The sequence below is a fragment of the Diorhabda carinulata genome, chromosome 1 (assembly GCF_026250575.1).
Source record: "Diorhabda carinulata isolate Delta chromosome 1, icDioCari1.1, whole genome shotgun sequence".
In the NCBI taxonomy this organism is placed as follows: domain Eukaryota; kingdom Metazoa; phylum Arthropoda; class Insecta; order Coleoptera; family Chrysomelidae; genus Diorhabda; species Diorhabda carinulata.
In genome coordinates this window covers 30,357,401-30,384,716 of record NC_079460.1, presented here as the reverse complement: position 1 = coordinate 30,384,716, position 27,316 = coordinate 30,357,401, and the positions used below count along the sequence as shown (strand labels likewise).

The window sequence follows — 27,316 nt, the reverse complement described above, 5'->3', positions numbered from 1 at the left end:
GCTTCCATATAACAGCAATTCTTAGAAATTTTGCTAACTTGTAGGTTGTTATAACCAGATAATAAATTGTAAACAAATCATACATAATATTGTATAAATAAAGTAATTATATTAAAAGTATAATTCATTGTTACTGCCTTAAAAAAATAGGAACACCATTAACTTTGAAGTATAGATATGTGTGTAGGATCCATATTCTACTAGTATGTCAAATCGATGGATAGATTCATCAGTATGAAGTAGAGACCCAAATACAGAGTAAGGCGTGGAAACATCGAGGTTCACCACCTCCACAAAATCTGCAACGGGGAACCACATTTACAGGTACTTTGTATGCCAGTTTGGTCCACAAATTACGTTAGGCTCTAAGAAAAACATCGGAGGAAGTCGCGCATTGTTTTATTGAATCAGGATAACGAGCTCTGTCACAGATCCTCCATTGCAACAGCCACAATACTTAGGCAGATTTCGAATCAGCTCAAAAGGATCCGTTGTATTCTTCAGATTTGGTTCCAACGATTACCGGCTGTCAAATGAGCGTAAAATTTAAAATTCTAGCACAAAAGAGTAAACCCTTTTCCTTTCGAGTAATACGAATGGTGTCTGCAGATACAGATGCCTGGGATGTTCATCTTAATCATCTGTAGGTAGTTGTGTTCCAGAAAGACATGTAATTTGAACAGCTTGCATTAGTATCTACCGTGGTAGTGTCGGTAAAAAGAAATCAGGTCTGTCGCTTCTGCGGGGTATACAAGTTTTTGTGAATCTACAAGACGAACATAATCATTAGTTTTCTTCTTCTTCGTCAGTCTTTTCTGGTAACTAGAAACAATTGAGATAAGATTGTCCATTACTCTAGCGACAATCCAAAGAGCATTACATCCTTCACCTACAACCTGAACTACGAACATCACGTCACGTTTAATCAGAAAGTTGCTAACGATTGACTTGGAGAATTATAAACAAAAACGGTTTCAGTCTAGTTTGAAATATTTAGATAAGATAACCCTTATTCATGTGTTATTTGGCACGTGTTTGTTCCATTAATTTCGAAGAGGGTGGTTCCATATAATGCAAAGTGTCTAGATTTGAAACACTGTTTATTTATCTATATGATTCGCTCAAAGGAATAAATAAAATATAATATATCAGAAACAATAGTATTAAATTGAATAATTTCATTAGTTTGTTAATCATATTTTAAATATTTATAATATCACTTTAGGAATCAAAATGAAACTTTATAACAGGTATACATTATACTATATTAGTATACATTTTGATTCCAGCGTGACGTCACATTGTGCGAGAGAGATCGCGCGTGTTTGCGTATAGGCATTCTTCATAATATTTATACTAAATGCAAGTAGCTATGAAAACAAGATATTTGCCAAAATCGATTTTTGTGACTATGATCGTGAAAGACGCGGACACGAAGTTCCATTAGACTTTTAGGATAATTTAAAATAACAATATTAAGATCTACACGAGTTTTCAGCTGATTATTTCTTATTTCAAGGTTGACTCTAATTTGTGACCTACAACTGGTCTAACAAAAAGCTAATACCGTTATATAATATCACAGGTTTCGTATCAATAACAAAATGGCAATTAAGTTATCTATAATGGAGTTTTTTTCTTTAATTAAATGTCGACAAATTATTGATATGGTATAGAAACAATTCCAAAGTACCGTGAGCATAAAATCAAATTAAACAAAAAGTCACACAAATGACTGCTATATCTGATTATTTCCATTTATGAAGTCTTGTTGTACAGTGAAAAATAAACCTAAATATTGATTTCACATTTCAAAGAACTTTATTTCCAGATATTTCACACCAACACCTATTCCATCCCACTATTATTCAATCCAAATACGATACCTATACAAAGAAGATGGATGATAAATAGCAAAGACTGCATTGAGCTAATTTTACCAATTTTATATCAACAATGTATAGTGTATATTGCTCTATAATTTGAATAAGAAAATATTGACTTTTATCAAGGTTGTTGAGCTCGTTCTCTTTGTTGTATGATGATGATGTCTGTCAAATAACGTTACGATATCAAAACCCATTCAACCCAAATGATCTCGGAGTAAGTTGTCGCTTCTTTGTATATTAATTGCCTACTTACGTTCAAAACTTTTGACTGTATATTTTTACGATCAAACTCTCAACGTAACGCCAATGATCAATCGATTTCAGACTCATGTCAGTGCTCTGAAAACTCACTCATCCTATAACCCAAAACCGGAAATTGCAACTTTAGATAGTATTAACTACGTAAAAGACTGACGTCTTGTAAGGTCAAATTTCTGCGATGCTTTTATGTCATCCGAAATTTCTTTTCTTTTTATATCGTTTTATTATTAGAATATGATATCCCTATTTCAACATTTTTCAAGGTAAGAAACAATTTAATGAAATAAAAATGGCACTGCGAATTTGACGTGTAAAAACATTACATTGGAATATCTGATTCGCGTAGTTGCTCAGGATTTAATGATAGAAATCTCACATATTACAACAACCAAAAGATATTAAACAAATGATGAGATAAAGGCAAGTGCATTTTATTGAAAAATAGAACTAATTTTGAATTTGGCATTCTGGAGCGTTTCTCAGGTAGGGTGATATAGATACATATAGCCGAAGGTGGATTTAAAAATGCATGTAGCTTATTGTTTCAGTTTACATAATAGAAGACCCAAGAATAAAGAACAAGAACATACAAGAAGAAGACATCATATTGGCAATATTCAAGTACCACGTCGAGTACCCCATAGGCAAGGCAAAAAAGGTAAGAGGACGATTGGGACACCACATCGAAAGACGATTAAAGCCGAAGCATAACGCCAAAGTCCAATTTATCAGGACTATCTTCATCCCTATAATGCCGTACAGAACATCAACCTGAGGCGAGCATGAATATCAGGACTTTGAAGATGTTCTGAGCATTGGACCATCATAACATCCAAATAAAGAAAGATCACCTATTAGAGGACCTGCTGATCCCTATCAAGTCGAGATAGCATTAGTAAATGAATCCACCTTTTTAAGATCGTTTCTAGTCGTAATAAGTCCGTAATAAGAATTTGCTCTCTGTAGAAGCGGCGACAAAATGAGAATGTTGTAACAAAAGAAAAAAGAAATGGACTACACAGAATATTTATAGTCTAGTGAAGAGAATGTAGCCCCTCTTTTCCAGCAGATCATTAACTTTTTCCTTTACTTCTTTCTGCTGACGCCCAGATTAAGAGAACATTGTTTTCTTTGCCTAATGAATTTTATTGTTTTCAGACATTAGATGATCAACTTAGACTTAATTATTTATCCGTGAGCTGATCAACTTTATAGTTGCTTGACTGAGTTTTGTGGTGTGCAACTGCCATATTCCGATGGACCTTGCTCTGTTAAAGACTTTTCTTAATTTTGACAGTTCATTGTCTAATCATGGCGTGCTACTTCACTGCCTCTATCTGTGAGGTAGCTAAATTCTTCCGAATCCATTGAATAAATTATGATAGATACTACGGTAGGATAGCTAGAGCATATGGTGTAAAAACTTCCATAATACATGTATGGGTTTGTGATTTATGGCCTGTATTCAATATTTTCATAAATAACAAATTTTATGAATTAACTTATATATTATATGTTCAAAATTAGTTGGCCAGTAATTGTCAAATGATTTCGATCATGGGTAATTAAGATGACTTGAGAAGCATTAATTTTTGTACCCAACATTTGATTTTTCAATATTTGTTCCATAAAAGAAATGAAACGTGCTTGTAATTGATTTTCGTTATCAAAATGGATATTATAATTATAGTTTATAATAAAAAAATAGACGCTTTTGATTTATGTTCATATGAAACAATCGTATCATTTTTTGATTTTCCTCGTAAGATAGTTACCTATAATTTAAAATTTTGCTAACGCTTAATTTGATTTTGTCCGCAAAAGCTCATTAGACTCAATTTTCATCAGGACAACCCACTCTTGCATGCGCGTTCAACCGCTCTTCATAGATATAAAATCCTTTTGATATCTTTTCAAGTCCTCTAAATTTCGCAAACTGAAGGACCCGAGGGAAATGTTCAACTTACGGTTTTCGCTTTGGTCAGCAAACCCATTTTTTTAATTCTTTTTCGAGTAGTAACGTTAATGGATTTTTCTGTGACAAGTTTTTGATGAAAATAAGCTTCAACTGAGAGATTTATTTAGATAAGATTAACTCTTTAAATGAATTTCAAAAGATTTTAAAGAAATTGTAAAAAATATAAGCTATTAAATGAGGAAGAGATTAGACAACTTCTCAACTCTATTATATAGGTTAGAAGCTTGTAGATTGATAAAAAACATATAATACGTTTGCTGTTTAAGAACATGTTCACACAGCTTGAATTCATACTCATTATAAATAACCTTCATTTAGCTCGATTCTTATTATCGCAATTTTTTTTTGACTCTTATAGCATGTAATATTGTTCTATATTGAAGTTTGTTTCTTTTCTTCACATTACTTATGAATTGTACCAGGTGTCGCAATAAGAATGGCACTCGGCCATATCTCGGGAATCGAACAGCTTCGGGAGCAAAAAAATTACAACAAAAGTGACCTCGAGAAAAACCTGGAAATTATTTACAGATTTGTAGGTCCACCGCCAGAGGGCGTAATTAAATACCAAAAATTATAAAATGAATAATTCACAAATTTTGCCTAATTAAGAAGCATTTAAACTATGATTATCGTATTCTTTAAGAAATTCAGCGTATATTTGATTCTACAAGTTTTAGTCTATCTCTTCAAATAAGAGGTGGGGGGAAGCGGGAACTTTATTATGAAAAAACGCCTGAAGCCCAGTTCTACTTAACCTATCTATGCAAACTTAGTCTTTTTGAAGAGAGCTCCTTTCTACCAATCTAAGAGTTAAAATTTCGAAACAACCTAATTTGTAACGTATACGCTAGAGGGCGCTATTTATTTATTTTTATAAAGCTAGCTATCCTTGAAAAATGTTAAATGGAAACATGTAGTTTTAATTAAGGAATATAAAAGTAGACCAAATTGGCAACAGAATAGCGAAAACCGCATGTCGATATCTTTTTCGTATTACGAGATATCCTAAGAAATGTATAAATTTTAAGCATTTTCCTTTAAACATAAATTACTCCGGGTTGACTGAACGGATTTTAACATTTTTTGACTCCTCAAAATTGTCTTTCCTTGTTCTATTAATAATAGTTCCAATTATTATGTCAATATTATTTATGCTTTCATCGGGAACCTGCGTTATGGAAGTTAAAATTTTTCAAAAGTCCATTTTTTAGTCCATTGCTCATCACTCTCCACGTGACCCAAACTAAAATCTTTTTGTCGGATGAAGTCATTAATTCGTTTGAATGTTTAGCGATACCAAGCTTGTGATTAGAGTTAAGCAATTACGGCACAGATATCTTTCTCATATGTAACCTGTCAAGCAAATTATTCCATATCCGCTTGGTTGTTGTATTTAATTCATTAGATGTTTCAAATACTTTTATTACACGATCACTAGGTACAATGAGACAGATTTAGGATCTTCCCTAATCTTATCGCCTATTTTACATCAATCCATGGGACAGAGCATTTTGACGATAATATTCACGTAACTTCCGCCGTAGTCACTATTGAATCATAAGAAAAACTACAATAAATAAATTTCGCTTACAATTAAACTATTTCTTTTTATTATTATTTTAGAACGATTATCTAGATACGTTTTTAATTATCAAAATAATTCACTAAAGTTCAACACTAAAAATTTACATCTCATTAAAAATAAACAAGTTCGAAAATATTGACAAAAAATCATAATCATCATAAAGCACACTTTTAGTTGAAATTATAGACGATAGAAAATTTTATACCAGACCATGTTTATTCATTAATATAAATAATGAATAAACAAATATAAAGCGCAGTGTTACACTCAAATTCACAATGGTCGTTGTAGTGACGGCGATCCTTTCAGATCTCCAGTTAAATGATTATATATAGGTGAGAATGTGAAAAACAAACTCAATTTTAAGAATGTGTGAATAAGCAACATCGTAAATATTTACAATGGCCTAACAATGTTGACTTGAAGAGTTATTAACAATTTTTTTACAAAATGAATTTTGTTATTAACTCTTGTTAATCGTTACATTTAGTACAGTGAATGATTGTTTTTCTATAGGAATTATTTGTGGCCCTATAATCCTCAGGGAGATGGAACTAGGTAGGTTTAAGCAAATTGCCCAAATTTCGAAAAAAATTATCAAATTTGGAGATTGTTAAGGGGATTAAGTAAGGGTAAGTATAAGGCAATCGTTGGCAATTTAAAAGTTATCGCAACTTTAGTAGGACTTCAGAGACCCATTTATCACTTTATCCTGAGAATTTGAGAGCTGTCAGCTACTAGTATGGTGAAAGTTACCACCAATATATGAGAACAAGGAAAATTTGGCACTAAAGACGATGGCATCCAGCTATGGTTATTGCTGGTTTTCAAAGTGGGGAAATATGACCCTCATAAAAGGAAAAAAATAAGTATTTTAATTCTGAACTAACTGTAATTCTCAACAATATTCTAGCAATTTCGGTTGTGAACCTAGATCCGTGTTTGTTTTTTGAATATTCCAGATTTCTGAAAGTTGATTTCTCCTACAACCATATGTAGACACATTCAATTAAATTTGGAAATTTATTGTAATCGATAGTTTTCCAAAAGTCTTAGTGAAACTTTTCCTTTTATTTTTCTTTAAAAATAACTTAATTTGCCGGCATATCAATAAATTTATTGTTGTTAAGATCCACGGGTTTTCAACTAGGCAAAATGGATCTTGGTATTTTTTGAAATCAATAAACCCCATTGAGATGTCGTGATCTAGAACAATACTGTTAAATAAGATACATCTTCAGTAAGATTTTCTTCAAACAGAATTTCTACGCTAGAAAAATTGGGATAGTAATTTTCCCACATCTATATACAAATAAAATTTTGGTAACAATTCTGCTGTTTTCTTGTATTCTTCTTAATGTTCTATTAACAAAGCAATAGTATTAATGAGAAAAGCTACTTCTAACTACCAATTGAAGTCATAAACTACTGAAACTTTTTTCTCCTTTCTAGACAAAAACAAGTGATTTCATGATGAAGACCAGAAATCTCTCCAACACTTTTCCTCTGCTTAACTACTTCACCTCTATGTGGGAAACCCCTTTCCATATTGAGAAATTTGTTTTTCCAAAAACTCTTTCAATATCCTATGAATTTAACAATGTTTCCATTATCGATTTAAAGCTGTCCCTAATTTAAAGGCAGGACTTTTTGAATAAGTGGGACTTGAAATATTCACTGCTGGATCTTGTGATCGTTTCATGCAACTTGATTCAGATAATCGTTTTAGTGTATAAATACTGTAAAGTTAAAAACTAACCAAATGGACAGATTCTATAAGTGAAACAAATAGTGTATCGTTCTCTCTCTTCTCCGAGCGCTTCACCACTGATAATTTAGAGAATTTTCAAGCATGCGCAGTATAGATAAATGCGAAAATGTATGTACGCGAAAGTGACTAATATTAGACCACAATAATATCAAGAATGTCACGTCAACTAATTAATTACATACCTACTGTACTTCTGTTTATAACAATTCTCGATTACAGGTGATAAAACAAAATATAAAACTGCTTGGATATTTTTATTGGCAGTAATGACACATATGTATTACACCCAAAACTAAATTTGTGTTGCTGATGTTATTTATTCCAAAACAAAAACAAAAAAAACTCGGCTTCTGGATCATTACAAACGAGGTGTGATCAAGAACGTTGAATCGTTTCATTGGAAACAAAATGGCAAGGGAAAAATTTGATTTAAGCTAGCAATGCACTTATTAGGTGGAAGCATTTCTGGAAGGGCTTTCAACTACCCTATAAAAAATGGTGTCAAAACGTTCCCTTTTCAGCATTTTTTTATTATTGGGGAGATCCAAAAGTTGCATGATAGTAAATCTGGTGATTAAGGAGGATGAGAGACGAGAAGACTTTTAGTGGCCAAGAGAATAGCGAAAACCGCATGTCGATATCTTTTTCGTATTACGAGATATCCTAAGAAATGTATAAATTTTAAGCATTTTCCTTTAAACATAAATTACTCCGGGTTGACTGAGAGCTCGTTATTTGGAAGCCACTTTTGATACAGCACCTCATTATAATTTGAAAAAAAAACTGTTGTTCCATTTTTGTTAGCAAATCATCTTGCAAACGTTCGTGGGAGTTCGTAGTTGTTACCGTTGGAACGAAATCTGGTCCCACAATTCTCTAGCTATCTTTCATTATTTAATTTTCAGTGTCAATCAAATTTGGATCTGCATGGAACCGATCTTTCAATTCCTCTAATTCCGTGCAAATTTTTTGTTCATAGCTCAAAAATCTCGAAACAAAGTATGCGCTCAGCCTTGACTTATTTGTAAATCATCTGATAAAATATACGGACCCTTACAAGATAGAAAGAATGAGTTCAACTACTTTTTGCACATTTTCCACGCCCTTAATTCATTGGTACCTTTGAATCGCTCTTATCACTTCCAAGTTGCGCATTGGCAGATTGTGTGAGCTTTTTGAAATTATTTAGAATCCATTTCTCACAATATATGTACATGATTCAGCAAGCGGCTATAGTAGCAGACTGGTGAGCTGACCTAATATAAAAATCAATTCACCACATTTTCATCACACCTCGTATAAAGCGTGAATATTGAGTATTAACCAAATAAGTTCATATTCTAGGAGTGCATATATGTATTCATATTTTATAATACGAGGATAGTTTAATGTTTTCAACAGAAAAATTATTTTACCGTACAAAATATCTTATTTTCCAATATGTCATTATAACTCTACGCACTTTGTCTGAATAGTTTCCATTTTCTTCAAATCATCCAAAAAATAAACTTGGCGAAATACGCCTTACTCTTTCCCGCATTTCTTAATTTATCTGCAGTTTCAGCAGGCGCAGATTGAACAAACTCTTTTCTTCACGTCTTCAAGTCCCCTACAAAAACCTATCAACAATAAGCACAATGCTGGCCAATTATTGTTTTCTTTTTTCTTCGTACAAACAATTAATTTATTCTATCAAGTGATCGAGATATTGGTTAACCCGGGCACTCTAAGTAATAGTCATAGCAGTTAAACATTTTTTCACAATTTGAAAATGTGAAAAAACCTGAAGATTAAAAAATAAAGGATTTCTTGGATTTTTGCTTGAATGATGACCAAAAAGATCTCATATAATGCAGACTAGGGTGCATAGAGGGAAATTCTAAAAAAATTCCCTTCGTAGGAAAAAAGTTTTAAAACGTAATGAAGTACCAAGTACCAAGAGACGTGCTCAGACATACAAATTGCATAATTTCATAGTCGAAAAAATCGATATTTTCAAAAAAGGTCAAACTTAAACACATTGTTGGAACATTAATGCTTATTTGTTAATGGGGAACGTTCAATTTTTATAATGACATAAAATTTGTTTGTTCAAGTTTTGATTTTTCCTTGGAAAAAGAAAGATAATCACTTTATTCACATTATAAATCTGTCAATTTTTATTCAAATGACTTTCATCAATAAATTAGATAAGATTCTTAAAAAATTATCTTTTCCAAAAATTAACCGTTTTTCCGTTATTTTACCTTGTAATGTCTCAAATTTTCAGCTCCGATTCGAAATTATTCTTTAACGGCTATAAAAATTTTAAAAATCTAAATTATTCGCTAACTTATATACTTTCGATTAATTGATCTTTTTCGCAAAATGCATAGCTTTCCATTTATTATTCGAGTAAAGACTGAAAACAGGCATTTTAATCAATCAAAAACGCGATTGAATGAATCGTAAAACACTAAAAAAGTATGTTTAGAATATTTTTACGTAACATTGATTCATTGGAGCCTTGAGGTATTTACTCTCATGTCGAATTTCATGATAATCAATGTTGTCAGAAAGAATTGCTAACGAAAAACCATTGGTAACTGGACTATATAAGGAGTGAGTGATTTATAATGAAGATTTTTTTTCATTTGAATTAATTTCAATCGAATTGATTATCAATACACGTTTATGTATTTGTGAGAGATTGAAGTTGTGGAGCGTTTTATGATTTTTATAAATTTTAATTCGACCTCCTTTAGTTCAAATAAGTGCTTGTTAAATCACTCAAACGCATGTAAGAACAATCGTGCTTGAATATGACATCGCTGACTAACAGAATTCTTTATCGACATTACTTCCTTTCCCTTATTTTTTGTAGGAGCCAATAAACGAATCATTATTTTTTGGTTCAACAGAACCGTTTAATTTGTCAAGTAAAAGTGTGAAGGTGCTGCTTGATTGAAGAAGTCTAAATGACTTTCTCCTTATTTATTTTCTGAATCCAAACGACTGGGTCAGATGTAATTTTAAACTTCTTCCGACTTAATTATTTCATTGTCCGGACCCCAACATTAAAAAGACTTCGGATAGTTATTAATTCTTACGAAAATAATGAAAAATTGGGAAGTTACAATTTTGATTTCATTTTTATTCAGGTACTACAATGTTAAAATTACGATGGATGTAAAATTTATCAGAACGAATAGACGGTGTTTTAGATTACGTTGACTATAGAGTTAATATCAAAATAATATAACCTTCGTTATTAATTACATTTCCAATCCCATCAAGTGTGCAAATTTTTACTGCTGGGCCTATAAAAACAATTAGATAGCGGATAAGCGGGAATAAGGTGTGTGAGGCAGCACCTCCTACCCCAATTAATAAATTTTTTCCAAGGTCCGTCTCGCATTGTCGTGTTGCTGAATAACGCCTTTTCTGTTGACAATCGCCGGATAGTTTTCTATTAAAGATTGTTTCACTGGATTCACTTATTCACAATAAAGATCTGCATTAAAAATTTGTTCCGGTTTTAGTACTTTAAAATCAACAATTTCGCATATACTCCACCAAACACACAGAAGTACCTTCCTGGAATGTAAACTTTTACGTTGTTGATTATTTTTCATCTCCAGCAATCAAAAAAACAAACAGTTAGGTAAGGTGTTGTTGTTTTCTTCGGAGAAATTATAGGTCATCCAAACACCAATGTTGGATTGAGAGTATTTGAGAGTTACTCGATATTCTGACACGGAGTTGCTTCAACTTCTGCTCTTAACATGCTGTGACAAAGATACACATCGCAAATGTTTTTGGTCGCAACCTCGAATGATTTAGAAGTCAATAACACACAATACCCTTAAAATGTCTTTGCCACAAAGGTCACAATGAGCTGACATATGACAAATATCAACATGCGCAGAAATGACTCGTTGTCCCTAATATATGCTGGATACCGAAAGAATGCAGTATTTAGAAATTTTGTTACAATATCGAACTTTTTAGAAATAATTTGCATGATCAAGAAATAAAAATATGTCACAATGAGATCAGTAACCATATGTTATGGAAATATGATAGAGTGGTCCAGCAAGATATTCCAGTGCATGAAAACTCAACTATTAGATTTATTGTTGGCACTTAGGTTTCCTATGACGCTCTTTTCTGGTGAAGTGATATTAATAACTAACGAAGTCCAATTCAAAATAAAAACAATAATAAACATTGAAGAAATGTGCGACAATCTCATTGAATAATAAATATAATAATACTTGCAAAAACAAATAATTGTGAGTAAAAATACGATGGAAGAGACTAGCAGAGCACTACACCTGGCGGTGTATGATATAGAAGATGAAGATCTATGAAGGTTAGAGCGATCCAACATCTTGAAATTTCTGAAATGAGTGGCATTAATAGATCAGCTAAAAACACTGAGTGTCCCCAGTGCCACAGAAGAGGGAACACAATAGATTTTTTAGAAAGCTGTGAATGTATGTACATTTTGAATGTGAGAAAATTTCTCTCCTTTAGATTTGCTTTCTACAAGCTCTAGCAACATACTTTAACTTTTTAGCAGTCTAAGATACGGGATTAGAAAAAAATACCCTCATCTGTTAATTAGATGAAACAATTGTTTATAGGCTAATTATGAATTTATGAAAACAACCTCTGTCACCATAAGTTTGCTGCAATTGATAATAATTAATTAATTAACAACTAACTTATTTAAAGTTTTTACCTTCTCACTTTAATTTCACACACTAATCTAAAACCGTCAATATTTTATATAATATACCTTACTGTACAAGTACCCACTATGATTGCTATACTTACCTCCTGCCAGGTGAGAAAAGGTAGATAAATGTAGCTTATTTTTATCACATGTTAATTTAAAAATGCAAGTGCAATAATAAACGGCGTCGAATTCTAAACATAATAATGTTTCGCTATTGTATAAAAAGCTGATGAAGTCAAAGATAAATGATAAAAATAAAAATTTACAAACGAACAAAGACAGCGTAAAATTCATCCGTGCACATCACAATCTCACTTAAAACTACTAGAATAGAGAGAGAAGATGAGTAATGGAGTATAAGAAATATAGCTCCTTTTTTTACGAAATTTTTTGAATCCACGGAATAATGTGCAATATTAAAAAAAATCCAACAATTATACACCTACCGTTAAGTTTTTTTGTTGCTTCAATTATTTATTTTTTTTTATAAAATTACTTAATTATGATTCTTATACGCTGAAATTGATAATTTAAAAAATTTTAAAACAGAAAGTTTAAAACATTTGTTGTATTTATTATTATACATTTATTATAAACAAATAACAAATAGAAAATTAGTGCAATGAAATTATGTTGAAAATGATTGTGAGGCAAGAAATCGATTATTTATTTTTGGTACGACTCATCTGAAGTTGCAACTAGGGATTGTATCCAGCAAAGTAAGATCCCGCGATCCAGCGGGATCCAGCTCAATTTTAGGTTCTGCGGGATCCCGCAATATCTTGCGGATCAGTAATGCGAATCCGCAAGCATCAGCCGGTGCAAATGTTTAATCTCCTCAGCAACGCGTTTTACAAGCTGGATCATAGAATCTGAGATAAAATTTACGGATGAAGAACGATATAAAATCAAAAATCCTGCCCTTTAAATTTGGTGTTAAAATACTACAATGAAGAGAGTCTATACTAATAAGTACAGACACAACATTTTGATTTTTTTTTGAGAAGGTGGAAAAGCAATATACAGTTTTAAGTAAAGAACTTTTTGTGGTGCTGCGTACTGCTATTGATTTACTCACAGCATCCAATTAAGTTTGACCAAGACGTGAAAACGCCCAATCCTACAATTGTAATACCAAAAAAAGAATAAGTTACGGCAAGAAATGACAAACATTTTATGCAGAGTCATTAAAGACGACGCTGAGAACATAGAACTCCTAGATGATGTAGACGTAGATGCTGATAATAGCCAACAATCTCTGGAAGTATTTGAAACCGATGGAGTGAAAGGAAAATATTTGATTTTGTTGCACGACTATTTATTAACTATCAACTATCAACTTTTCGGCCGCTGGCTAAATATGTAGTTCTTTGAGAAGTAGGTTGAGAGATAAAACCATTGATGCCATTTGTTTTTTAAGATCATATTTTCAAAAAGAGAAATGACTGATTATTTCATATTTCTGGCCTTACGATTAATATTTTAGTAAGAAAAATTAAAAGACTATTAGTAAACTAAATTTATCTCTTTGTGAATACAAAAGCCTGATTATAACTATTAACTTTTACTTCAGATAAAGATTGCAATTAATATTTTCAGTTAACTAGAATAGTAAAAAAGTACCTACAAGGTTCTACCAAATATTGATATTTTAATAAAAAGTTGATTATTACCATAATAAAGTTTATTATTTTGAATTGCAAAAAAAGCTATAAACTACGCGGGATCCTGAAGAATCCCGCTGTTCCGAAGTCAATCCAGCAAAAATCTCGTGAGATTGCAATCCCTAGTTGCAAAGTAATCATCGCACGGCGAATTTTCTCTATCATCATCATCTGAGTTTTTTGCTTCATTTTTCATGTATCTTGTAAAATTTGGAACGGTGTTGGGTCTCCATGGAGGTTTCAAGTCATTTTCCATAAACCAACCACACTTCTCCGGATCAGGTTTAATACAGTCGCGCTTAACCTCATGGATATAACGTTCGCAAAGCTTTTTGTTTCAGCGACTTCCAGCATGGCGGTATTAGCGTCGAATCAAAACTTTTAATTTTTTTATATATAATATTTATGATAATATTTTTGAAAAATGCTATATCAAGCTTCATTAACAGTGATACAGTTATTTATTCCATACATTAAACACGTAAATTCTCGAGCAGCTTCCATTTTTTTCCGAGAAAAGGTCATTCTTTAACGACGCGAAACTGAAACTTATTATTTTTTGAGAAAACCTTGAAAGGCTTAACTTTTTATGTTACATTTATAGAACCATATTCATTGGTAAAATATTCAATATTTATTAAAAAAATAATGTCACTGTTTTTAAATCGTATATATTGACAATATTTATAGTTTACATATAAACATGCCTCACCTCTATTAAAAACAAAACTTAAAAAAATCCCTTTAAATATCAATTAGCTTTTTAGTTTTATGAGGGGTGCACTTTCTCTTTTTAAAAACCAATATCTCTTTTTAATCACCCATCATTGACAGCTCCCAAATTTTCGGGAAAGAATGTCAGATGGGAAAGGAGGAAATTAATTTTCAATGACATTCGAGCACCAAGGGATTTGTAGGCGTCTAGAAGTTCACCAACTAACTGTTGGTAGTTTGGTCCCATATTGTTGCCCCAAAAACTCCTCACTATCCTAAGAAATGCATTTTATGCTCTTTGTTCCTGTCTGGTGAGATTTTTTGCAAAATTGTCATCGTCCACTTTACAAAGTTTTTCATAAATCCAAGTTTAATGTGAAGGGGAGGCAGAAGGACATTTTCGGGATCTACTAGGGGTATAAGCTTAACATTTTAAGATCCCTGTTGAAACTCTCTACTTGTTTGCCAATTTTTTTTTACATAATGTTGATCTACTGCCCGACTGTCCCATAGACAAAGAAGACAGCAAGAACCACTTACTATGAAACTCAAAAGAATACTAATTTTTAATGTTATTTCTATGTTTATTATTCTGAATAATACAGTTCAGGAATTTTTTCGGCCATAAAGTTTACCGATATTAACCGCCCCTTTATAAAGTTAACCACCTGCTAACGTAAACAGGGATAATAAAGCTATTGAAAAGTGGTACGTGTTAGGGCTTAATAAATATTTTTTCTTTTATTGGATGTGTATTTCCATTTTAAAAATGAAGGTCTCGCCTGTGTTACGAAAATCTTGTCGGTCAATGTTATTATTAATTGCAGAAGACTTAAGGTGGTAGAGGTTGTTTTTATAAATTCATAATATTGAAATCAGCATATAAAAAATTGCTTCATTTAATTAACATAGTTTTGACTACTAAAATAACAATAATAAAAGAAATCAAATTGCATCGTTATTTGGATAAATTTAGAGTGATAAAATAGTTATTTATGCAACAAGTGAGTAAAGTAATACTTTTTTTCACGAGTAGAATGGCAATTCCTACGAGTGAAATAAAGTTTCATACAAAAAATTTTCTACGTCCGTAAACTCAAAAAATTCGATAAAACTTCTATCAACTTTCATTTTTTAATAGTAATATTAAAAGTACAACTGTGAGGATTATTAATTGGGCATTATTACTATTGGTACTTGAATTGGCAACATTTAATGAGTTTAAAGAAATAACATCGTTTAGTTGGTGGGTTTTGCATTTTCCATTTCTATACTGCAAAAGTAAATGATCTGTTTTGACATTTGTGGGTCGTTGGTTTTCATATATTTTTTAAATGTTTACCAAATTTAATCTTATGTCAGATATTTCACCAATAACAGTAAATCGACTTTGAACATGAGTTATTGTATCAGGTACTGTGATAATTAAAACATTTCCGGTAATATTAATATCTTTAATCTTCATTTAATATGTTTCCTCCCTCCGTAGATCTCCTGCGACCAAAGTGTTGAAGACTTCCACATTTTGGATTTAGTTTCAAAGTAAGCTAGTAACACTCTTCCTGTAAAGCTGTTTATGCCTTTTTTAGTACGCCCTCCATGAAAGAATTAAATTCCTTTCAATACTGTTCACAGAATTTCTCAGGGAGAAGACTCCTAGACGTTGCTGTTGCCGATTCACCAATATATTCTGGTTTGCTGTTCAAACTTTCTTCACTATTACTCTCCATTACTAATAATAATACTACACTCCTTTTAATGACACTAAATGGATTTTCTTGAACGAATATGAAGAAATAAAAGTGTGACAGTTTAACGGAGAAACGAATTGACATGAGAAAGAAAGGTTCACAGCCCACTATTTTGATAAAACAATTTTATAATTGCGTTAAAAAATGACAAGTTACGGTCCTTTTTATAACGCAAAAGTGTGAAAAATGCGCCGCTACGGTACTTTTTTTCACGCTTTTTAACCGATTCATAAATTACATTCTTTATTCCAGAATAAAAATAACAAAAAAATAATAATGAGAACAGACAAAGTTACGAACAGTAGGTTAATAAGTCATAGCACCACTGTATTTGGCCGACGAACTCAACATATATATTAGTAGTACTAGTTTTAAACATAAAAAAGAACATAAAATTACGTGGATGATACCAGAAACCACCGCGAGCAACCAAATAGATCACGTCTTAATATCAAAAAGAATATCAAAGATGATACAAGATGAAAGATCATACAGAAGAGCAGGTGCTAAAACTGATCATTTTGTAATAATCAAAATGAAATTAAGAATGGTAAATATAGTGGACAAGACGATAAAAAGCAGAAAATGGAATTTGCAGAAAGTCAAAACAGGAGAGGACGAATACAGATAAGAAATGGAAAAGCAACTAAAAAAGAGCAAAGAAAAAGATACTATTGATGAGCAATAGGAAAAGGTGGAGGAAAGTGATATAGATGCAAAAATTTAAAGAGAAAACAAGATGATTATGATAAAAATAGGAAAATAAGAAAAAAGAGCACGAAGATAATAAATACAAAGGGATTAAAATGGATAAATGACAGTAAGGACAACTTGGACAATGATAATAAAAATAATGTGGAATTGTATCAATATATAATAAAGAAACAAAATAGTAAATGAGCTAAAACAGATATTAAAAAAAAAGGATGGAGTCGGTATTTCAAAAAATTATCAATGGAAGAACAAAGTGAATAAAAAGTGATAATGGTACAATACTAGAATGAAAACCCCACAAAAATAGAATTAAATGACATAATCAACAAACTGAAACACAATAAGACAGGATTCTAGGACGAAATAGTGAATGAGCTAATAAAATATGGGGGAGATAATTTAATGTCAAGGAAAGAGTATAGGAAACAGAATAGTGGTCTCCTGGATTGATTATACGAATAATTAAGGGAGGAAATCCCAACAATTGTAGTAATTATAGAGGTATTATTTTGATGATCTATGTTAACTCTAATAACAAAAGGACCGAAAAAGTCTTGAAGTCATATAAGAAAAAATTGTAAGAAAGGCAGGTGATACAGGATTGTAAATTAATAAGAAAAAGTCAAAATATATGGAAATTGAAATAAACAAAACACGGTAAAGATAAATGACCTCATCTCCTATGTAGTCGACACCTTTAAGTACTTAAGAACAATGATAAGCTGCAAAAATGACACAAAGAATGAGGTAAGACAAAGACTTGATGCATGATATAGGGCATATAATAAGTACAAAGTCATAATGCAGAAAAAGAGAATAAGCTGGAGCAACCAAATGAGTCTACAAAACTTCGATAGAACCGTGCAAACTAACAAATATGGACAGCTAAGGATAATAATTAGGCATATTCATGGACCAGTGGAAGTTGGAAATAATGGGCAAAGACAACTTATGAACTACGAAATTAAAAATATATTAGAAAAGGGGGATATAGTTAACACAATTAAATCAAAAATAATACAATGGTACAGACACATTAGAAGAATGGAAAAACGGCAGTGGCACAAAAGAAATTACAGAATGGAGACCGAACGGGAAAAGATTGCCTAGTAGACCAAAAAATAGATGGGAAGATCAGATTGTACAAGATACGCAAAATCAGGGAATACGTGACTGGCACAACCAGATGCAGGGTAGAAAGAAATGAAGAAGAATAGTTGATGCTTCAAAAACTTGTGTTAAGCTGTAATTAAACAGTGATAAGATGTAGGTTGACCACCCACATGTATTATTAATACCCATAATAACAGATATTGTCGTAACGCATTATAGACAAGACAAAGAAAATTTTATTGTAAAATTAGTCACAATAAATGAGTCATGTATCAATAACTTTGATGTAGAGATCGAAATGCAGAGTAAGTAGTGGAAACAGGTCCACGAAAAAAGAGAAAAGCTGGGGAAAATTGCATAAAGATATTTTCTTGTATCACAATAGATGAGCATTCATTTTACTGTGAAGTCAAATGTGCAGTAAACCAGTTCGTAGATATTTCTTTCAAGACGCATTTGAAATGCTAGAACATCTATGGTAAAAAGTATGTTAACCTTAATAGAAACTGTATTGACAAAAGAAAATCATATATTTGTCAATTTTTTATTGCAAGCAATGGAATCAGCCCTTGTGTGTCATCAAATGGCGAAATAAAGAAATTCCACAAAGTAAATGTAGAAGCAAAAATTAATTTCACTCACCTGAAAGTCGAAGTCTTTGAAAATATCTACAGTATTTACGTCTGCTTCAGCGGCACTTAATTTAGGACATACTTCGTAAACTTTATCTCGTATGTTTCGTTCGGAGTTTCTGATAACATCCCGGAAAAACCGTTGACTTTGTCTAACACCAGAAATATCACTTTGTGGAGTTTCATCCACTCTTTGATTTACATCTGACGTGTAACTTGTGTAATAAATACATAATAGTATCGTCAAACCCACAGCTGAGAACGCAAAACATCTGAAAAAAATATTAATGAAGTACAAAAAAAAGCAAATAAAGTAAAAAAACCAGGAAATTCTTATTTAAGTACCGGCGCAAATCCTATCTAACAATTGAGAATTTTAACAACTTTTTGATAATGTTCATCTCAGAATTTACCAAATGTATTTCGACAATAAACTTTAATATTATTTTAATAAAGCAAATCTTAAAAGGGATCCTAGAAACGTGTAAAATATTTATAACGAGGTGTTAGTAAAATATATTTAGATATGGAAATTATGAATTGCACATATACCAACTTGAAAATAAAAGTTTTTCGTAACAGAATTTATACTGAAACACACTGTTCACACTACCACTATACAGAATGTAAACAGTTCAGTCTCTGAAGACGAAAACCTGGTTATAGAAACGCGCGTCAGAGTGTAATTGTGAGAAGGATATCAATCATTCAAAAACAAAGGAGAAAATGTTGTAACCAATCTATACGGGGTAATAGTGTAACATAAGAAGTAAGTATAGTTCAGTATCTAGGTTCCGAACGAAACAATTTTAGTGTACAATAGGTTTAAGGTGAGTAAACTGAATAATTATTATAGAATTATACCTATTTTATTTCATTTAAACTCATAATATACCAAAAAAATTAAAATCACTTAAACTTAAAATATTATTCTGTAAAGGTATTATGTTTAGTTTGGAACCAAAACGGCGATGTCAGCAGTAATGTAGCGTATGAACCTTATTGGATCTCGGTGCCAATTTTATATACACTTGAAGCAACAACGCTCACTAATGCAAAAGACCATGGGTATTATAGGGGAAAGTTATGGGTGGAACGCACATCTTGAAAGCTGTAGGTTTACAATACGGCGACTTGATAAACACGTACTGGTTAGGAATAAAAATTTTGTATAATTTAGCATATTTATTTTGAATATACGATTGCGTTTTTGATAACACTTCTACTGCAACGTCATTTTCGGGATTGAAAAATATGACTTGTTTGAGTTCGCTGTGACCCATCAAATTTGTATCAACGAAGTGGGCATAACACAGTCCAGAAAAATGATGTCATCTACGACGTCAGGCGATCGCTCACTTTTCCCATAGTCCTTAGGTGGAATAATACAAAAGGTATTTCCATCGTTATCGGGGCTATAGATAGATTTTATTGTTTGTGGTTTTGGGTCTATTCCACTGCGACATTTCCAGATATATTGTGCTCGTTAAAACCTAGACAACATTCTCCAGCTCTATCCTTTTTACGAAATTTATAAGCTTAGTTCTGAAAATCTCTGAAATAGCTATTTGCCAGTGGTTTTTCTAAGCCTAGTATCGCAAACCACGCGCTTGTTAAACTATCGCAGTGACATAGTTTGTGCTCTGCAGTTTTTCTCCTTTGACAAAATATACACAAGGACTGTCAAACTCATCAATTTTAAAGTTCTATTGAGCTTCCAATGCCCTGTCAATAGATTGATAACAGTTTTGACCGTTTTCGTGTCATCACTTATCGGTTCGATTATAATATGAACTATTTCGCTTGCCTTTGACTTAGGTTCTTCCGCCATAGGTGAGTGTTGTACTGCACCCATATTTAGTGGCTGCTTTGGTTATTGTTGACGCTGCTGGTTTGGCATTGCGTCTGCGTTTTCATTGCCCTTTAATCCTCGTCACCCAGTACCCAGACCACTGTGATCCTACTATAGTAACCTTGCTGTACGTAACCACATATAATCTTGAAGTGAGTGAAGTAAGAATTGAATTTTCTTAGCGTTACTTGTCTGTGTGTGAGCACCGTAATTGAACTACATGTTATTTCATAACTTTTGATTTTTTCCAAAATTGTAGATCACCGTTATTACCGGAAAAATAAATATTGGAAAATTGTTCTATCGCGACTACTTCTATACCTACACCGTCCGACGTCTTTGAGCTGCCCGTATACCAATTTTCCGCTTGTTTGGTACACCTCCTTTTCAGTCTTCTCTAACTGATATAATTATTTCTAATTTCTAGTTAAAACTAATCTCGTCACCGTTGCATTACAATGTCCGCTTTTAGTTCCGCTATTAACTTCCTATGTTCCACTCTTTGGATCTGGTTTATGAGCTCGACACAATACATTTGTGTTACGTATTAATGATGTTTCACTCAATATCGCTTATTGAATACATTCGCCATATAATTATTTTTTATTCGTATTTATCATAGATCGCACTAATAAGTACTGTTCAACTAAGATATCTTAATAACCATTACCAGCCGTGTGAATTAGATAATGAGTCTGTCGGTAATACAACATATGAATTCGTGATTTATTTGCCCGAAGCGATATTCTCTGAAAAAGTTTTTTCTAGCACTGAGTGATGTAAATGTCGAGCAACACTAAACGTTTGATTAGAAGCTTTGGTAAAGTACCACGGACACTTTTGCAAAACTGGAGCAGTACTTTGTCAAGGCCCAGGTTTTATGGTGTTTCCGGGGTGATAAACCACAACAAAAAAATACTCATGACCATGAAACGATAATAACTTGGATAACATCTTGGATTTTTTGTGTGTATTTTTCGATTTAATTATTACTTCGTTCAATACATAATCTCAACATTTATACCAAAATCACTTACCTTGGTGACAATCGTCTACATAATCTGCTAGATAGTGTCATGGTGACCGTTTGTTTCCTTTTTAATTTTCCAAATTAAAGAAATATTTCCATAACAAAATTTATCTAATCCATTTGATACGTCATGGGTGCAATGAGTTGATTCATTTGGATATCTGTAATAAACACATTAATTGTCAATGCAATGCAATAATACTAACCGACAAAGAAACCATCGATGGACCGAATAACTAATTATGTTGGCCTGCAAATGAGGGGCAGAAGTTTATTTTTAGAAGCTGAACGTTTTTTGAGTAATTCGGTTTCAGAGCCTTCGTATCACGTAACAAATAGCTATTTTACCTATATTTGAAATTATGTATCAAAGCGCAACTTTTTTGGTGTGTTAATAGTTGTATGAACTATTCTCCAAGTAGCGTTAATTTGAAATTACGTACCATTAATGTCATAGTCATTGGGTTTAAAGCCTTTCGAACAAAACTTCTAACCTTTGTTTTATATACGAGGTGTGGCAATCAAGTTCTGGTAATTTAGTCATTACTCAGAAACTAGCATCACTTCCACTTACACTTCACACCAGGTGTCACTTCCTCCACATCTTGCCTAACAAAGAGGCTCTCTTTTTTAGTTTTACTTCAAATATGTAGGCAAGAGCACGTTCATGTTTTGTGCCAAACAGTGACTACAACAACGCAACGGCTCATGGCTTATTAAACTTGCAAGATATTTTAGCAAAACAGGTATTCCAACTATGCCGCATCCACCCAACAGTTCCAATAATGGTTTATAAGGGTTATTTCTCTATAGTAAGCATGTTTTATTTTTCCTTGTTATACTGAAACGGATTCTAGCCCATATTTCAGTTAGAACTGATATTAATTCAACGTCAAAATTCAAGAAAAAAAAATTGTATTTCAAATTTTTTTTAAATAACCCAATTTAACTAAAATATCGAGTAATATCCGTTTTCGACCATCATTTTTAATGAAAAAGATGAAAAAAAATTTCCCCCTACGATTGGTTTTTATAATTTTTTATAATAAAACTTAGAAAAGAATTGTGCAATTTTCATTGTTAGTACTCCTGACTGGACTATTACATCGAGAATGATTGGCCGAAGGAAAAGTTGAGACGTTTATATTATGTGTCTTTTGATTTTGAGAAAAGCTGTTTTCTAAAACAAAAAAACTTTAAATTTCAGACTGTTTCTATGTACTCCATTAGTACGAATGTTAATAGTGGGTTACTGGGAAGTACTTGTGGTTGTGTCATTTTATATGTGAAAATTGTCCGTCGACGGTGGACGGATGTCGGTGAATTCGTTAATTAAAGTAATTCCACGTATCCAATTAACTACAGCAGACACGTTAATTATACTTACAAGAATAATATTCGCCCCAGCATTTCATTATGATATATTTAGTGAGCGACCAAAACAGAAACATCAAAAATTAAATCACAAATTAAAAAAATTAGATATGATTAGTTGTAGAAAACAAATAAAAATCATTATATAATAATTATGATTCTCAAACTACTTAGGTATATCAAAACTTATCTATCGAAGGTATTGTGAGTTGAACGAATAAATATTTATTTTCTTAATTTGCTCTATCACTAGGTGTTGATTCTTACAAGCTCAAGTGAAAAAATTCGTTTCGTAAAGTTCCCTACTAGTCATGATAGATTGCATATTCGTCAAACATAAAGATCTCGCTGATATTGGACGATGTGTCTTCACGGGATGGAGTAGATTCGATCTCTGGAGAGTTTTCTTTAGAGGAAAATCCATTGCTCAACAATGAGGACTTCGAAGAATCATATAAACCTTCAAATAGTTCCTATCAATAGAGTGGAGAAGAAAACTGTGACATGGATGAAGAGAACGAGGTTATAACAAACAATTTATTGGAGCAAATACATACGAGGTTGTCTGAAAAGTTTCCTAACTAACCTAACTTTTCAACCTGAAGATACAGCACTTCTAGCCTTGAAGACCCATGCCTAGATTATTGAAAAATATACAAAATATATATTTCAAAATCTTTAAGCTCTGTTATATTCTCCTTCCTCTAATCTTTTTACTATAACTCCTCATCAATTTCTAGCTGCGGTCGTTTTCGTGTTCTTTCATATTCTCATCACTGGGTATAAGATGGCAAGAGCTAAAATGATGTAAAGTAAAAATTCGAGATTTAGGAATGTGTATAGTTTCTTAGAAAGGCATATGTTTCATGGTTTTATCTCATCAATTTTTCACGCATCTGACAATAGATATTAAGAGACTTGTCATTCTATACAGACAGCTTTGAAAAAGCTACTTCTACGATGTATAGAAATAAGTACCGACAACTGATAACCAATAAAAGTGTTAACAATGAATACATTTTATATGAGAAAGTATAACATTTGTCCACTTAAATATGTATATTGCAAGGAGGGCTTTGTTGTTTGGATGAGATATAACTTCAACATACAATTATTTCATATTTTTTTAGGGACATAAAGTTACAGTCAGTAATAAGAAATCGGAACAGTAAAATTATTGTGTTTTGGTAATACGAGGGTTGCCTTTCAAGTTATTACAAAACTTGAAACAGAAACGGAAACGTTCGAAACAAAGTATTTTATTGCTTTTCGAAATATTCGTCCTTAAGGTCTATATATTTATGAATAAGATCAAACCAATTCTGGAAACATTTTCTCTACTCTGAAGCTGAGCTGATGTCGAAGAAAAATGGTTTTGAAAGTCGTCAACAGCTTCTTGACGTGATAAAAAACGCAGTTCGTACATCTCTTGTTTGACAGAGGGAAACAATAAAAAGTTATTAGGCGATAAATTGGGTGAATACAGGCAATAAAGCATTAATTCGATGCTTCTCTCTTCTAAATATTAACTTGTTTGACCTGCTTTATGAGAGCTGTCATTGTCGTGATAATGAATTATGTGACATATTTTGTCCATGTTCATGCAAAATTGACTGTATTGCAATCGCCATATCCTAAGAGACATCTCTTTCTGTCTGTAAGTCACATACCAATCTTCTTTAATCATGTTGAGCACAGCATCGATGTTTTTCGTAATCACAAACTTCTCGACTGATGGACGCACTACTATGACAAAATTATGCAAAACAATTGTAAATAGTTTTGACTATCAACAATTCACTCAATTAATTTCTATGGCCACTGGCTTCGCAATAAAAAGCGTTAATGTTCACAAATACAGTGGTGCCACATCTCATCAACGCCAGGTTTTGTTCGATTGTAAAAACTTGAAAGAGAACCCTCGTATTTGGTATACATAACAAAATGTTCACTTTAATCGGGTGAGGATAATCTAATAATACGTTTTATCTCGACAACGTTAATAATGAAATGAAGATCCATGATTTCTCACAAAATCTCTAATGTCAGTTGAGAGGAAGACATATTAATTGTTAACTATCCAATCCGATTCTCAGGTAGGTTTGTAATCCGAACAAATATTATGTGCGGACATGGGTCGAGGTTTTCTCTAATGTGTCTAGGTATATGTGGTCGTAAGTCTGGTGGTAAATATCGTCCTGGGGTATCTCATTCTATGCCAACTTTATCTCATGTCGAGAGAAGACTGTGAATTCCTAACCTTCTACCAATCCAGGATAGATCTGGGGATCACGAGACCAAGATACAAGATTAATTTGAGCCTTGTGGAAGTAGTTTAACGTTTGTCTGATTGTATGTTTATGTGCATTTATACTGTCCCTGATGAAGACTAAATGTGATTTTGAGTAATAAAATATGACATTCACACCTTTAACAAAAAATTGAGAGGTACGAGATTACAGAAGGAAACCAAAATGAGTAACAAAATTATAAGTAATAGTAATAGGTGATAATTAGTATAAGTCCATAGAAAAATTAAGTAAGTATGCAGCATGCCCGGAATGAAATATTATTATTAGAATAGAAGTCGTTTAAAAGATTATATCGATTTGATTTCAATTGGCAAGTGATTGTGCCTTTTTTTGCATTGTAAAATATCGAGCCCTTAACTAATTCTGAACGTGGTGTAAAGGTCGTAATCTGCGTTTCTAATTGGAACAACCTTTCTGAAATTAGATAAACGAATTAGATGTACGGATTCAAAGATGAATTAGGAAGGAAGAGTCAGAATTTTTAGTACCTGAAGTGAGCCCTACTATTAAGTCCGAGTAAATATTTAACAGTTCTCTTTTGTAGTTTGAAGTTTCGCTCAAATTTAAACGCACCACAAGTACACTTGAAGGGGAAGGCATATCGGAGATGCGACTCAATAAGGGCATAATAGACTGTTAAGCAGATTGATGATTTCAGTTTTTTGGAAACTGATCTCAGCGCAAAACAGGAGAAACTTGATATTTTAGATAAAGCGGCAATATTTAACTCCTATGTCAAGGAATTGTTCACAACAAGGCCTAAGAATTTTATAAATTCAACAACATCAATGGTAGTGTTAATAAAATATCCTGCAATGTATTTTTATGATAAAACTTTGGTTTTAGAAACGTTGAGACAGAGAAGATTAGAATCGCACCATCATTTAAAGGTGATTAGGTCACTAAATATGTTGTTATGACGTACCGTGAGATCAGGGTTGCTCCAAGAGAAAGTAGTGTCGTCTGCAACAAATAGACATATTTTATGACTGATATCTAGATACGCGATGTCGTTTATAAACAAAAGAAACAAAATAGGGCCTAGTACTGAGCCTTGGGGTACTCCTCATTCTATTGATTTGCAAGATGACATCGTTGTATCAACCCTTACAAGCAACCAACCCTTCTGTTGGTAAGGTACGACTTCCCTTGAAACCGTAGTACTGCAATTTGTCGATTAAAATATCATGATTAACACAAGCCTTAGAAAAAACACCCAAATTGATGAGAAAAGTCTCTTTTTGACCAATCTTTTTATGATCATTGATAACGAGGGAAGGAGTACAATTGGGCGATAATTCGATGATTGATTTTTATCTCCTTTATGCAGAGGTATAATTATAGCCGTCTTAAGGCAATTGGGAAAAGTACCATTTTGAAATGGAACGTTAATTAGAGTGGTAAGGTAATTTAATCGGGCAGAGTCGAAAACATTTTTGATGTAAGTCCATCAATTCCAGATGAGTTTATTTTTGATGTCATTAATTGTACTGCAAGGCTCTGTTAAAACTACGAGCATAACGAAGAAACTGTGTAAGTTAGCATTACCATCAGGTAGATATGAAAAAAGAATTAGTTTGCTTTTTAAAGGTAAGGACTCCAGTAAGGTCAGTAGTTTGTGCTAGAAAGTATGCACGTCAGCGGCAGAGGTCATAAGTCTTGTGGTAGACGATAGAAAATTTGAATAGTTTCTCAGATATTATATCATTGAACTGTGTTATTTCTGAAAAATCGTTTGTGATGATGATCATAGTACCTCCACGAGATAAATTGGTTCTATTGAATCTGGCTACTGTGGTATAGTTTTTGACAAGTACAGGCTCATTACTATTTAACCAATGTTCAGTGATGGCAACAATCTCTGGAAAATTAAGCTGCTCTTGTAAAAGATACAGTCCATCTGTTTTGTGCCTTAGGGATTGAATATTAAGAAGCAGGCCGGACATGCTA

General features: G+C 32.5%; 1 protein-coding gene across 2 annotated transcripts in view; it reads right to left on the bottom strand.

The window, feature by feature from the left end:
- The window catches only part of LOC130896934 (alpha-mannosidase 2), an 82,675-nt gene that overhangs the window by 43,347 nt on the left and 12,012 nt on the right, over positions 1-27,316 (bottom strand). The window contains exons 1-3 of one of the 2 annotated variants that reach the window (XM_057805474.1): positions 23,641-23,659; positions 21,688-21,841; positions 18,809-19,070 (exon numbers count right to left, since the gene is read on the bottom strand). In XM_057805474.1, coding sequence (XP_057661457.1) covers positions 18,809-19,070; positions 21,688-21,728 — 303 coding nt within the window. In that variant the 5' untranslated portion in view covers positions 21,729-21,841; positions 23,641-23,659. Of the gene's footprint in view, positions 1-18,808; positions 19,071-21,687; positions 21,842-23,640; positions 23,660-27,316 lie in introns of those variants that run through there. The other variant, XM_057805387.1, reaches the window with a different exon arrangement.